The sequence below is a fragment of the Rhinoraja longicauda genome, chromosome 29 (genome assembly GCF_053455715.1).
Source record: "Rhinoraja longicauda isolate Sanriku21f chromosome 29, sRhiLon1.1, whole genome shotgun sequence".
In the NCBI taxonomy this organism is placed as follows: domain Eukaryota; kingdom Metazoa; phylum Chordata; class Chondrichthyes; order Rajiformes; family Arhynchobatidae; genus Rhinoraja; species Rhinoraja longicauda.
This window is the reverse complement of record NC_135981.1, coordinates 4,259,679-4,273,834: the sequence shown is the minus strand read 5'-3', so window position 1 is coordinate 4,273,834 and position 14,156 is coordinate 4,259,679. Positions and strand designations below refer to the sequence as shown.

At 46.2% G+C, this 14,156-nt stretch overlaps 1 protein-coding gene across 1 annotated transcript in view; it reads right to left on the bottom strand.

Moving 5' to 3' along the window:
* lasp1 (LIM and SH3 protein 1) overlaps positions 1–6,794 on the bottom strand; it is a 116,001-nt gene extending 109,207 nt beyond the window's left edge. The window contains exon 1 of the mRNA XM_078424944.1: positions 6,366–6,794. Within this exon, the coding sequence (XP_078281070.1) occupies positions 6,366–6,434 (69 nt within the window). The 5' untranslated portion in view covers positions 6,435–6,794. The remainder of the gene's footprint in view (positions 1–6,365) is intronic.
* Positions 6,795–14,156: the final 7,362 nt, after the last annotated feature.

The following is a 14,156-nucleotide window of genomic DNA, read 5'->3' as shown; positions in this document are numbered from 1 at the left end:
AGGCCGATTCTCTGGATGCTTTCAAGAGAGATTTAGATAGACCTCTTAATGATAGCAGAGTCAGGGGGTATGGGGAGAAGGCAGGAACGGGGTACTGATTGTGAATGATCAGCCTTGATCACATTGAATGGCGGTGCTGGCTCAAAGGGCCGAATGGCCTACTCCTGCCTATTGTATTAAGCAGGTCACTCTGCAACCTCCAATCTCTCCCGCATCTTTCAATTAATTGCCATCCACACAAACTCTGGATTGTAATTAGAACAACATGTGTTTATTGCAGCGTGTGGTAGGTCCAAAGTCCAATAACTATTTTAAACACTCGAGAGCCAAGGGAACACTTTGGCAAGAAGTGTAAAGAAGGACTGGCAATTTGTTTAGCTCCTCACAGTTCCACAGGTCAACCAACAGCATTTTATCCCCATGCTAATGGTTCTGAACCATAATGCAACAGGAGACATGGCAGAGACATTGGGCCTGATGCACTGTGAAGCAGCAGTAGAGTCGCCACCCTAACTGCGCCAGAGGCCCGGTTCGATCCCGACTACGGGCACTGTCTGTGTGGAGTTTGCACCTTCTCCGCATGGGTTTTCTCCGGTTCTTCCCAACGATTAGGAACATCCCGCAATCACCCTGATCCCACCTATCAGGGTGTCTGGGGTGTGTAGGAAAGAACCGCAGATGCTGGTTTAAATCGAAGAGATGGCAGAAAGTGCTGGAGTAACTCAGCGGGACAGGCAGCATCTCTGGAGAGAAGGAATGGGTGATGTTTCGGGTCGAGACCCTTCTTCAGACTAGTTAGGGGTAAGAGAAACGAGAGATATAGACGATGATGTATTGAGATAAAGAGCAACGAATGCAGAGAGAGGATGTTGCAGAACTCGCTCTACATCATCGCCTGTATCTAATTTCCCTTATCCCTATACAGCCTGAAGAAGAGTCCCGACCTGAAACGTCACCCAGTCCTCCTATCCAGAGATGCTGCCTGTCCCGCTGAGTTGGTCCCGCTTTTTGTGTCCGTCTTCGGTTTAAACCAGAATCTGCAGTTCCTTCCAGCACATGGTTTGGGAACAGCCCCGCTCAAGACCACAGAAAATCGCAAGGAATTGTGGACGCAGCCCAGACCATCACACAAACCAATTTCCCTTCCACTGACCCAGTAATGATAGAGCAGGCAGACTTCAAAACACTCTTCAACGAAGTATATAAAATCATAAGAAGCATGCATAACCATATTGTGGAGGTCAGCCATGATCACATTGAATGGTGGTGCTGGCTCAAAGGGCCGAATGGCCTACTCCTGCACCTATTGTCAATAACCTGGACATAGAGTCATACAGCATTCAAACAGGCTCTTTGGCCTAATTTGCCCACGCCGACCAATATGCCCCATCTACACTAGTCCCACCTGCCTGTTTAACCCTCAAAACCTACCTGTCTAAATGTTTCTTAAATGTCGCGATCGTACCTGCTTCAACTACCTCCTCCAGCTGACCTCCCCACCACAAAAGCACCCACAGGCGTCACTGCCTCAAAACGTCAGCCAGCGTCATCAGAGGCCCACAGCACCCCGATCATGCTCTCACTCCACGCCTGCCATTGGGATGGAGGTATAGGAGTGAGTGTCTGTGTGCGCACGTGCGTACATGCGTGTACACATGCTTACGTGCGTGTACACATGCAACGTGCGTGTACACATGCGTACATGTGTATACACGTGTGTACACATGCATACTTGCATGTACACATGCATACCTTCATGTACACATGTGTACATGTATGTACACATGTACGTGTGTGTGCGCACGTGTGTTTATCTTTAAATATACATGCATATTTATACACTTGTATACATGCAATATATACACACACAATATACATATACACACACAGCTCAATCCATACACCCACCACCCTTTATGTTAATATGTTGCCCCTCAGATTCCAATTAAATCTTTTTCCCCTCACCCTAAAGTCAGAACCTTCCCCCCCCCCCCCCCCCCCCCAAAGACTATAGGTCATAGCTTGAAGGTGAGAAGGGCAAAATTTAAAGGAGATGTGTAAGGCCTTTTTATTTCTTTACAGAGGGCAGTGGGTGCCTGGAATGCACTGTTCAGGGCGGTAGAGGAGGCAGATATGTTTACGGGACGTTTGGACAGGCACTTGGATATACAAGGAATGGAGGGCTATGGATCACGTGCAAACGAGATTAATTTATCACGGCATCATGTTCAGCATGGACATTGTGGGCCGAAGGGCCTGTAACCCGTGCAGAAATGCTGCCTGACCCACCGAGTTACTCCAGCACATAGATTTAGAGATACAGCGCGGAAACAGGCCCATCGAGTCCGCACCAACCAACGATCCCCGCACACTAACATTCTCCTACACACACTGGGGACAATTTACAATTATGCCAAGACAATTAACCTGACCCGTGTTTGACACAAGATTGCAGCGTCTACAGTTCCTTGCGTCTACCTCTGTTGTATTGTGCTGTGCTCAGCGGCAGAATGGTGCTTCGGTCTGATGCTATGATCACTGCTAAAATAAAGTCTTCTGCTCTGCTTTTAACAGGACACAGATGGAGTTTCTGCCACGTAACTTCAACTTACAACTGGAGCAAAGCCAAAGATAAAACTGAATGGCTTAGGAAACACAAACAAACCTGGAAAGTTTGATGGCTGGGATACATTCTGACAGGAGTTTTCAAGTCTCATGTTTTCAAGAGAGAGTTGGATTTAGCTCTGAAGGCTAAAGGAATCAAGGGATACGGGGAAAAAGCAAGAACGGGATACTGATTTTAGATGATCAGCCACAATCATATTGAATGGTGGTGCTGGCTCCAAGGGCCTACTCCTGCACCTATTTTAGATGTTTTTGGGTGTCGGAAAGAATTGCAGACGCTGGTTTAAATCAAAGGTAGACACAAAAAGCTGGAGTAACTCAGCATCTCTGGAGAGAAGGAATGGGTGACGTTTCGGGTCGAGGCCCTTCTTCAGACTTTCTGTTTCTATGACTGCCTTCACAACACTGTGGCGTTTTGTACCCTGGTCACACACCATACAGTGCAAACAAGATTCGGCATGCACATTACAACATTAACTCAAGCCAACCAGCAATACTCTGTGGGCTGGTGACTTCTCTATAGTTTGATCAGAGTCAGCTGTTGTTGCTCCTTGTTTGCAAAGTTAACTGGACTTTTCCAAAAGGCCGAGATACCGAGGGTACAAGATTGTGAGCCATAGCTTTTTTAAATGGAAGCATAAAGCTCCCACAACAAACAGTAGCTTTAGGAATAAGGAATAGCAGATGATTCTTAACAGAAAAGGACACAAAATGCTGTTGTAACTCAGCGGGTCAGACAGCATTGCTAGAGAACATGGATTGGTGACGTTTTGAAACAAAAAGGAATTGCAGATGTTGGTTTACACCACAAATGGATACAATTGCTGGATTTATTCAGCAGGTCAGGCAGCATCTCTGGAGAACATGGAAAGGCGACATTTTGTAATCAAACAGGAACTGCAGGTGCTGGTTTACACCACAAATGGACACAATTGCTGAAGTTACTCAGAGGATCAGGCAGCATTGCTCCAGAGGGAGCATTACTCCATCGTTTTGTGTCTATCTTAGCTGACAATAGACAATAGGTTCAGGAGGAGGCCATTCAGCCCTTCGAGCCAGCAACGCCATTCAATGTGATCATGGCTGATCATTCTCAATCAGTACTCTGACTGAAAAAGTTTTTCCTCCTCTCTGTTCTAAATGGCCTACCCCTTATTCTTAAACTGTGGCCTCTTGCTCTGGACTCTGGACGTTTTGAGTTGGAACCTTTCTTTAGATTAAAAGGTAGGTTTAGGTTTATTATCGCCATGAGAATTCGGGTACAGTGACAAGCTTTGTTTTACATACTATCCAATTAAATCAGATAATCTTATACATGCATACAATCAAGCCAAACTCAGGCACAATAGGTAGAGTGAAGAGAAAGTTAGAGTGCAGTGCATAGCTCTCAGCATACGTGGTGTTCCAATAATTCATGCTAACAAGACAAGACCAGGACTGACACAAAAAGCTGGAGTCACTCAGAGGGCTAGGGCAGCACAGTTCATAAGTGATAGAAGCAGAATTCCTGTCTCCCACTACATCTTATCTTTGTCCCGCCCCCTCCCCTAACATCAGTCTGAAGAAGGTCTCGACCCGAAACGTCACCCATTCCTTCTCTCCTGAGATACTGCCTGACCCGCTGAGTTACTCCAGCATTTTGTGACACCTTCGATTTGTACCAGCATCTGCAGTTATTTTCCTACACACGCACGCGCGCGTCTCTGTAAATTGTTCCTCGTGTGCAGATAGTGGGTGTGAAAGTGGGACAACATGGAATTAGGGTGACCGATGGTGGGCGTGGAGTTTGTGGGCCGAAGGGCCTGTTTCCATACTGTATTTCTGTAACTAGACTCACTCAAAGGGGGAAACCCGCCCAGAAGGAACGGCGGCTGGAGTTGAATACCACAACACTGCTGGCTTCTGCCAAGCGAGAGTGGGCAACAGCAGCACCATTGATGGCTGGGCTTGCTGGTGGGTGTAAGAGGTTAAAATAAGTCTTTTGTGAGATGACGTTTCCCACAGACTTTACTGGATCTTTGTACAGTCGACCAGAAACAAAAAAATAAAAAATTCTCAATCAATATTCCGACCCTCATCCCTTGGAGTAGACCAGTTAAACAATGTTAAGCTTTTTTTTAATGTTTGTGAATTAACATGCAGTAACAGTATCTCAAGAGACTGCCTGTACTAATAAACCTTAACCTAACCCAAAACGTGTCGGCCAGGGAGAAAGCTATAAAATCTATTTTAGTCTTCATCTCAAGGTGTTCTTTGAAACAGGGCAAGTCCTTTACAAACTTCTAAACGTTTAATTTCAGATTTTAAGAATGCAGCCGAGCACTGGTTACTGATATATTTTTTAATGTTTTAACATCAGGTTTTACACTGGCCCAAAAAAGCAATCCAAACTTTCTGCTAAAATCTCTTTCGGATCCAATTTCAATGTGGAACGTAAAAAAAATAAATGGATCCACGCCCTCTAAACAGCCTTATTTCCAGTAAAACGTTTAATTTTCTAACGCCCTACTGATCCGCATTGATTTTTCTTTAAAGATTTAAATCCAACTAGAGCTTGAAATAATTTTATTTCAAAAATGACAATTTAAAATTCGCCAAAACATTTTAAGACGACGGGTGGGGGGAAACAGACACACAATTTTCTTTTTTTTTTTTTAAAGTAGCCAAGAAAGAGGGCTGTCCTGAGAAAATAAACTCGCTTAAAAAAAATTCCTTGAACTCTCCACGTATGTATGGTGAATGGTTTTATTTTTTGTGTGTCCACAGGGGAGAGAGAGAGAGAGAGAAAAGGGTGGGTTAATATACTTCCGCCTTCTTGGCGCCTTCAACAGTGAGAAGCCCAGAAATATTTTTTTTCAAAACGAAAACCATCACAAGATTTCTCTACAGCTTCCCCCCACCGGCAGTGTGCACTCGGCGAGTCACGATCCTTGGCAGGGTGACTGTCGGGGCTACTACAGTTTGTTGGTGGAACTGGCAACTAAGCTGCACGTTCGTTTGCAAATGAAACCGACTCGCTGTATACTTTGGCACACAGACACAGTGAAAGCGACCAGCTCGCGTTTGTTACAGCGAAACCGACGAGCTGGTTTTGTCACAGTAAAATCGACGAGCTAGTTTGATACAGGAAAATCGACGAGCTCTACTTTGTTACAGTCATACTGACCGAGGTATACTTTGTTACAGTGAAAGTAACCAGGCTATACTTTGTTACAGTGATAGTAACCAGGCTATACTTTGTTACAGTGATAGTAACCAGGCTATACTTTGTTACAGTGATAGTAACCAGGCTATACTTTACTACAGTGATACTGACCGAGGTATACTTTGCTACAGTGAAACTGACCGAGCTATACTTTGCCAGTCATACTGACCGAGGTATACTTTGCTACAGTGATACTGACTGAGGTATACTTTGCTACATTAATACTGACCGAGATATACTTTGCCAGTCATACTGACCGAGCTATACTTTGCTACAGTGATACTGACTGAGGTATACTTTGCTACAGTGATACTGACCGAGGTATACTTTGCTACAGTGATAGTAACCAGGCGATACTTTGTTACAGTGATACTGACCGAGCGATACTTTGTTACAGTGATAGTAACCAGGCTTCACTTTGCTACAGTGATACTGTTTTTTGCTTGTTACATTGAGACTAACGAGCTACAATGTCGCCGCCCAGACCCTCCCCCCCCCCCCCCCCCCCCCGACCATCGCGCCGATTCCTGCTCACCTTGTCTAAGCAGTTGACCTTTTCGGTCGGGTAGACGATTTTTTTACATCTAGCGCACGGCGGATTCATCTTACAAGGGCTTGTTGTTCCCACTCTCGTTTCTGGGGTTTTTTTCCGAGATGCAATTCAGTCTTTCCAGACGCGAGTAAATATTTCTCAATCCTTTTTTTTTTCTCTCCTTCCTCGTTCTCTTTCTCTTTCTCTCTCTCTCTCTCTCTCTCTCTCTCTCTCTCTCACACACAATCACTCCGTCCGTCTGGATCCGCTTCTGTGCGAAGCTGTTGCTCTCTGATCTAATCAGGGAATAAACAGGAAGGGCACGGGAGAGCGACAGACAGACAGACAGACAGACAGAGAGACAGAGAGCTCTGAAGAAACCGCACGTCAACGGAGGGTGGGTCTGGGAGCTGGGGGTGGGGGTGGAAAAGGTTTACGAGTCAACGCACACACGCTGGTGGAGGCGGTACACGTTCACACGGCGGACACGGGCTACAAGACACGGGTGGGGGGGGAGAATAGAGAGGGAGAGGGGAGGGAGATAGGGAGGGAGATAGGGAGGGGGAGGGAGAGGGGAGGAGAGGGGAGGGAGAGGGGAGGGAGATAGGGAGGGGGAGAGAGATAGGGGAGAGCGAGAAAGGGGGGAGGGAGAAAGGGGGGAGGGAGAGAGAGAGAGAGAAAGGGGGGGAGGTGGAGAGAAAGGGGGGAAGGGAGAGAAAGGGGGGAAGGGAGAGAAAGGGGGGGGGAGAGAGAGAGGGGGGAGGGGGGGAGAGAGAGAGGGGGAGGGGGGGAGGGGGAGAGAGAGGGGGGAGGGGGAGAGAGAGGGGGAGGGGGAGGGAGAGAGAGAAAGGGGGGGAGGTGGAGAGAAGGGGGAAGGAGAGAAAGGGGGGAGAGAGAGGGGAGGGGGAGAGAGAGGGGAGGGGTGAGAGATTGGGGGGAGGGAGAGAGAGGGGGAGGGAGGGAGAGAGAGGGGGAAGGGGAGAGAGAGGGGGAAGGGGGGAGAGAGGGGGAAGGGGGAGAGAGAGGGGGAAGGGGGAGAGAGGGGGAGGGGGGAGAGAGAGGGGGGGAAGGGGGGGAGGGAGGGGGAAAGGGAGGGGAGAGGGAGAGAGATGGGAGGGGAAAGGGAGGGAGGGGAGGAGAGAGGAGGGAAGGAGAGAGGAGGGAAGGATGGGGAGGGAGGAGGGGGGAGGAGGGAAGGATGGGGAGGGAGGAGGGGGAGGGGAGGAGGGGGGATAAGAGGGAGGCCCACAGCCAATGTACAAAGCTTGTGCATCGTTTGTTGTTCGAAGATCAAGCCGATTCAACTCACTTTCATTGATTGAACTGAATAAAGAAGCATATAGTTATGTTGGCAAGCACAGGTGTGGACGATGGTTTATGCGCGGCGAGTCAGACTGATAACGCAAGGGGTTTTGGGGTTTATCACATGGCTGGAGTCTCCTTTGATGTATTAATTCATCAGGACGTTGGGCTTTCATAATTGATCGGTGCAGAATTAGGCCATTCGGCCCATCAGTCTACCCCAGCATTCAATCATGGCTGATCTATCTCTCCCTCCAAACCTCATGCTCCTTCCTTCTCCCCATAACCCCTGGCACCCGCACTGTTCGAATCTATCTATCTCTGCCTTTAAAAATGTCCATTGATTTGGCCTCCACAGCCTTCTGTGGCAATGAATTCCATAGATTTACCATCTCCTTCCAGAAGGAACGTCCTTTTTAATTCTGAGGCTAGTTTTGTTTAGTTTATTGTCATGTGTAGCGAGGTACAGTGAAAAGCTTTTGTCGCGCGCTAACCAGTCAGACTAACAAATCAAATCCCCCTCACCTGTATCCACCTATCAGTCTGAAGGGTCCCGACCCAAAACATCGACTATCCATGTTCTCCAGAGACGCTGCCTGACCCACTGAGTTACTCCAGAACCTTGTGTCCACCTATCACTTGTCAGGCTCTATGCAGCCAACTCCCCCACCCCCTCCCCCCCTCAACTTTTCCAGCTTTCTGCTCTCCTATTACAATCAGTCCAAAGAAAGGTCCCGAAATGTCTCGATTGTAATCACATTTTGTCTTTCCACTGACTGGATAGCACGCAAAAATAAGCTTTTCACTGTACCTCGCTACACGTGACAATAAACTAAACTCACTCAAAAATGTTGCTGAGATGGACACAAAAAGCTTGAGTATCTCAGCCAGTCAGGCAGCACCGCTGGAGAAAAGGAATAGGTGACGTTTCACGTCGAGACCCTCCTTCAAACTAAGAGTCAGGGGAGAGGGAAACAAGAGACCTAATCAAGAGTCAAGAGTGTTTTATTGTCATCTGTCCCAGATGGAATAATGAAATTCTCACTTGCTGCAGCACAACAGAATATGTAAACATAGATGGTGATATCGAGAGAAAGGTAGACACAAAATGCTGGAGTAACTCAGCGGGTCAGGCAGCATCTCGGGAGAGAAGGAATCGGTGACGTTTCGGGTCGAGACCCTTCTTCGGACATAGTTATAGAGAGGAATGTTGCCTATCCATATCCACCAGAGATGTTGCCTGACCTGCAGAGTTACTCCAGCACTTTGTGCTTTGCTCAAGATTCCAGAATCTGCAGTTTCTTGTCTTTGCTCTACTTTCACTTTGCAGCGTCAAAGTTAGCTTGATATCACTCCTGTGAATTATATTGGGGTGCTTTAGCACTTTATAGGTGCCATATAAAAATATATGTTCTTCTGATTCTCGATTCGTGCACTAATGAAGTTAAAGTAATAAAAGTCTACAAATAATGTTCAGAGCAAAAGAAAGAACACTTCCTGACTGTCCAAGGTTTGTTTTCAGTGAGGGAGAGAGAGCAGGCATCCACTCAGGGGTAATTGTACATTTGAAAAAATGAGGGTAAGAACAAATGTGAAAAATAGATGTGTGACTGTTAAAGGGGTTAACTTATGGAATAGTTGCAACAACGAATTAAAAGAGTACAGTAATATGCGTAAATTCAAGAAAATGTTCAAAAATATTATATTTGAAAGATACAAAATATGTGATCAGCACTGACAAATGACTGACATGATAGAAATGATGGTTCTTGACTATAGTTGTGTTTCTTTCTATGTTTTGTTTATCTGCTTCTGACCTATGATGTTATGGGCTTTTTTAAATTATATTTTGTTAAGTATTAAGGGTAAGCAAAATAAGCTTTGGCTTCTGCCTACACCGTTATTTTTTTTTCGGTCAGAAAATATGTGTGATTATAATGTTTTTTTATATACAATGTTTTTTGCACTGTTTAACTTTCACAACTGTATGGTCAATCTGTTGTATTGTATTGACTGGAAAAAAAAGAATTATATATATTTTTTAATTAAGTAATAAAAGCTGCCTGAGGTCAGTTTCCATTAAGTTGAATGACCTTCAGAGGGTGGTGGGTATATGGACCGATCTCCAGAGGGGGCAGCTGAGGCAGCTACTATAAAAGCAATTTTTTAGTTTAGAGATACAGCACGGAAACAGGCCCTTTGGCCAACTGAGTCCACGCCGACCAGCGATCCCCCCCCACACACTAACACTATCCTATGCACAAGGGAACATTTCCAATTTTTACTGAGCCAATTAACCTACAAACCTGTACGTCTTTGGAGTGTGGGAGGAAACCCGAGCACCTGGGGAAAAACCCACACGGTTATAGAAACATAGAAACATAGAAAATAGTTGCGGGAGGAGGCCATTCGGCCTTTCGAGCCGGCACCGCCATTCATTATGATCATGGCTGATCATCCACAATCAGTAACCCGTGCCTGCCTTCTCCCCATATCCCTTGATTCCACTAGCCCCTAGAGGAAGCCCCTTGATTCCACCAGCCCCTAGAATCCCTTAATTCCACTAGCCACTATAGGGAGAACGTACAAACTCTGTGTAGACCGTACCCATAGTGAAAGAAAGTGTAAGAAAATAACTGCAGATGCTGGTACAAATCGTAGGTATTTATTTCACAAAATGCTGGAGTAACTCAGCAGGTCAGGCAGCATCTCAGGAGAGAAGGAATGGGTGACGTTTCGGGTCGAGACCCTTCTTCTGATCCATAGTGAAGATCGTGAAGAACTGGTCCTTAAATTTGCCAATGACACCGGGCGGCACGGTGGCGCGGTGGACGTTTCGGGTCGAGACCCTTCTTCAGAAGAAGGGTCTCGACCCGAAACGTTGCCCATTCCTTCTCTCCTGAGATGCTGCCTGACCCGCTGAGTTACTCCAGCATTTTGTGAATAAATACCTTCGATAGTAACCTGAAAGTGCTCATTGGTTCAATAGTGTTTTATTTGTCAAATATGCAATTGCACTGTGAAATTATTTTTGCATTTATTACACATGTGGGCGCCACCATGTTTGGCATCATTATTCAAAGTCTAAAGTCCAGTCGGCCAGGACACTTGATGTACTGGAGCAGTTCCCACGAACCCATGTCCCTCTCCTCTCCTCTCCTCTCCTCGCCCGGCCATCTTTGTGTCCCAGAGGCGCCTCCTGCAACCGTTGCCTCGGTTCACCCTCCCACCAGGCCCGGCCCTTGCCTCCTCACGTCCGATGTCTCCAGTGTTACGCCGACCAACAAACCTTCTTCTTTAAATCAAAAATATTTATTCAAATATTAAAATAATATATACAATACAATAAAACCAAAACAGAACCCAACACCAGAATACTATACAAACAAATGTACCAATTGAAACTATTATACAATTATATTACAATCCCCATCCAGGACACATCCAATCCCCCGCAGTGCCCAGTGGTCCCGGAAATCCCCCCAGGGTGCCCGTGGACAGCGCGCGGTCCCTCTCCAACACCACCCGGGCGTGGACGTAACCCCAGAAAATCGGCAGGCAGCTGGCTCGGGCAGAGCCCTCTTCCGCCTGACGCCGTGAGTCGTGGATGGCCAGCTTGGCCAGGCCCAGGAGCAACCCAACCAGGTCATCTTCGACCCTACCCTCTCCCCTACTCACAGGGTATCCACAGATGAGGATGGTGGGTGAAAAGTGCAGCCAAAAAGCAAGGAGCAGCCCCTTTAGATATTGGAACAGGGGCTGCAACCTCACACACTCCATGTACACGTGGTACACAGTCAATAGTCAATGGTCAATAGTCGTTTATTTGTCACATACACATAAATGTGTAGTGAAATGAAAAATTACCCGCAGTTCAACAATAAGACCAATAAGAATAATCAATAAAAATGCAATAACACATACAATCATAAACTAACACCAAACAAAAGAAACATCCATCACAGTGAGTCTCCTCCAGTCCCTCCTCACTGTGATGGAAGGCCAGAATGTATTTTTCTCTTCCTCTGCCGTCTTCTCCCGCGGTCAGGCTGTTGGAGTTGCCACATCGGGGCGGTTGGGGCTCCCGACATTGAGGCCCCCGCCGGGCAGAGAAAATCACAGACTCACACACTCCAAGTACACGTGGTACATAGACTCACACACTCCATGTACACGTGCTACACAGACACACACACTCCATGTACATGTGGTACACAGACTCACACACTCCATGTACACGTGCTACACAGACACACACACTCCATGTACATGTGGTACACAGACTCACACACTCCATGTACACGTGGTACACAGACACACACACTCCATGTACACGTGGTACACAGACTCACACACTCCATGTACACGTGGTACACAGACTCACACACTCCATGTACACGTGGTACACAGACTCACACACTCCATGTACACGTGGTACACAGACTCACACACTCTATGTACACGTGGTACACAGACACACACACTCCATGTACACGTGGTACACAGACACACACACTCCATGTACACGTGGTACACAGACTCACACACTCCATGTACACGTGGTACACAGACTCACACACTCCATGTACACGTGGTACACAGACTCTTCCAACCCGCAAAAGTGGCAGGCGGCTGGCGAGTCTATGAACCGCGCGAGGAACAGGTTGCAGGGGACTTCTCGGTGCAATACCCTCCACCCCAGGTCCCTGATGGAGAGGGGGGGCCAACAAACCTTCGGGCTGCTTCCCGGTGTTTGGTGTTTTTTCCTCCATCATTGCTGCGTGAAATTCTTTGGAATTAGAACCTGGGAGTTTAATTTTAGCTGCATGAGCGGGCTGAAGACAGGGATTGTGGATGCGGCAAATCAGCATGTCAAACCAGGATCAGTTTGGGTTATTAAACCCAGCGTGAATGTGATCTGTAATTCTCATTTTTATCAAATGCTTTGTCGCTGAAACGCGCGCAGCAGGAAGCAGAAGATAACAAGCTGGGCGAGCATGTTTAATTACACCTTCTTGCACCTTCAGCATGACTGTGTTCTAGACAGTGATCGTCGGAAGGCAGAAGGCAGCCCAGAGCTCACGGCTGCCCTCTTTTGGAAAGATTATTTGATTTGAAGATAGAACATGATATTTCAAGAGTCAACGTGTTTTATTGTCATCGGTCCCGAAATGGAAGAATGGAATTCTTACTTGCGGCTGCAGAATGTACAGTATATGTAAACATGGTACTCTATAAACACCATCATAAACAACACAAAAGAAATTCAGTATGTAACAATCAAACAATGAAAGTCCAAAGACAAAAATAATATTCCCTAAGTCTCTCTAGTTCAGATTTTAATTGTAACTTGCAGCATAAAATCTCCAAATATCTTCTTGGAAAATCGACTTTATTTATCTAATAAAAATCTATTCTGGCAATGGGTGCTGGTTCTTCAGAAGTATACGAAAATAACTGCAGATGCTGGTACAAATCGATTTATTCACAAAATGCTGGAGTAACTCTAACAGAACTTGTATTTCCATTCTTTATAAGAAGATAACTGCAGATGCTGGTACAAATCGAAGGTTTTTATTCACAAAATGCTGGAGTAACTCAGCAGGTCAGGCAGCATCTCGGGAGAGAAGGAATGGGTGACGTTTCTTTTTTATATTTCATATTTCATATTTCGGGTCGAGACCCTTCTTCAGACCCTTCTCCATTCTTTAAGTGGCTTGCAAAATCCACAGATGGACCACTGATTCATCAGAATTATGTGTGGGAATTGCTGGTCAGTTATTAACTTAGTTTATTATCACGTGTGCCGAGGTACAGTGAAAAGCTTTTGTTGCGTGCTGTCCAGTCAGCAGAAAGACAATACACGATTACAATCGAGGCATTTACAGTGTATAGATACATGATAAGGGAATAATGTTTAGTGCAAGGTGAAGCCAGCAAAGTCCGATCAAGGATAGTCCGAGGGTCGCCAAGGAGGTGGATAGATGGATAGTAACATAAAGGACATGGAGGCTTAGGTGCAGAACAGAGTTACCAGAATGCCAGACTCGAAACGTCACCTAGCCATGTTCTCCTGAGATGCTGCCTGACCCAAAATGCTGAAGTAACTCAGCAGGACAGGCAACATCTCTAGAGAAGCAATGGGTGACATTTCGGGTCGAGACCCTTCTTTAGTCTGAAGGATCTCGAGTCGAAACGTCACCCATTCCTTCTCTCCAGAGATGCTGCCGTCGAGTCCCGCTGAGTTACTCCAGCATTTTGTGTCTATCTTTGGTGTAAAGATAGATCTTTCCGACACACAGTTAAAGTTCTTCCGATTAAATGTTGTTCCCTTTATCTGTGCATTGTGAATGGCTTGAGTGTATTCATATATATTCTTTTCTTCGGAGTCACAGACTCTGTGTGAGTCTGAATAGCACGCAAACATAAGCTTCTCACTAAACTTCAGTGCATGTGTAAATAATATACTAAACTAAACAGACGGGCCTGTTT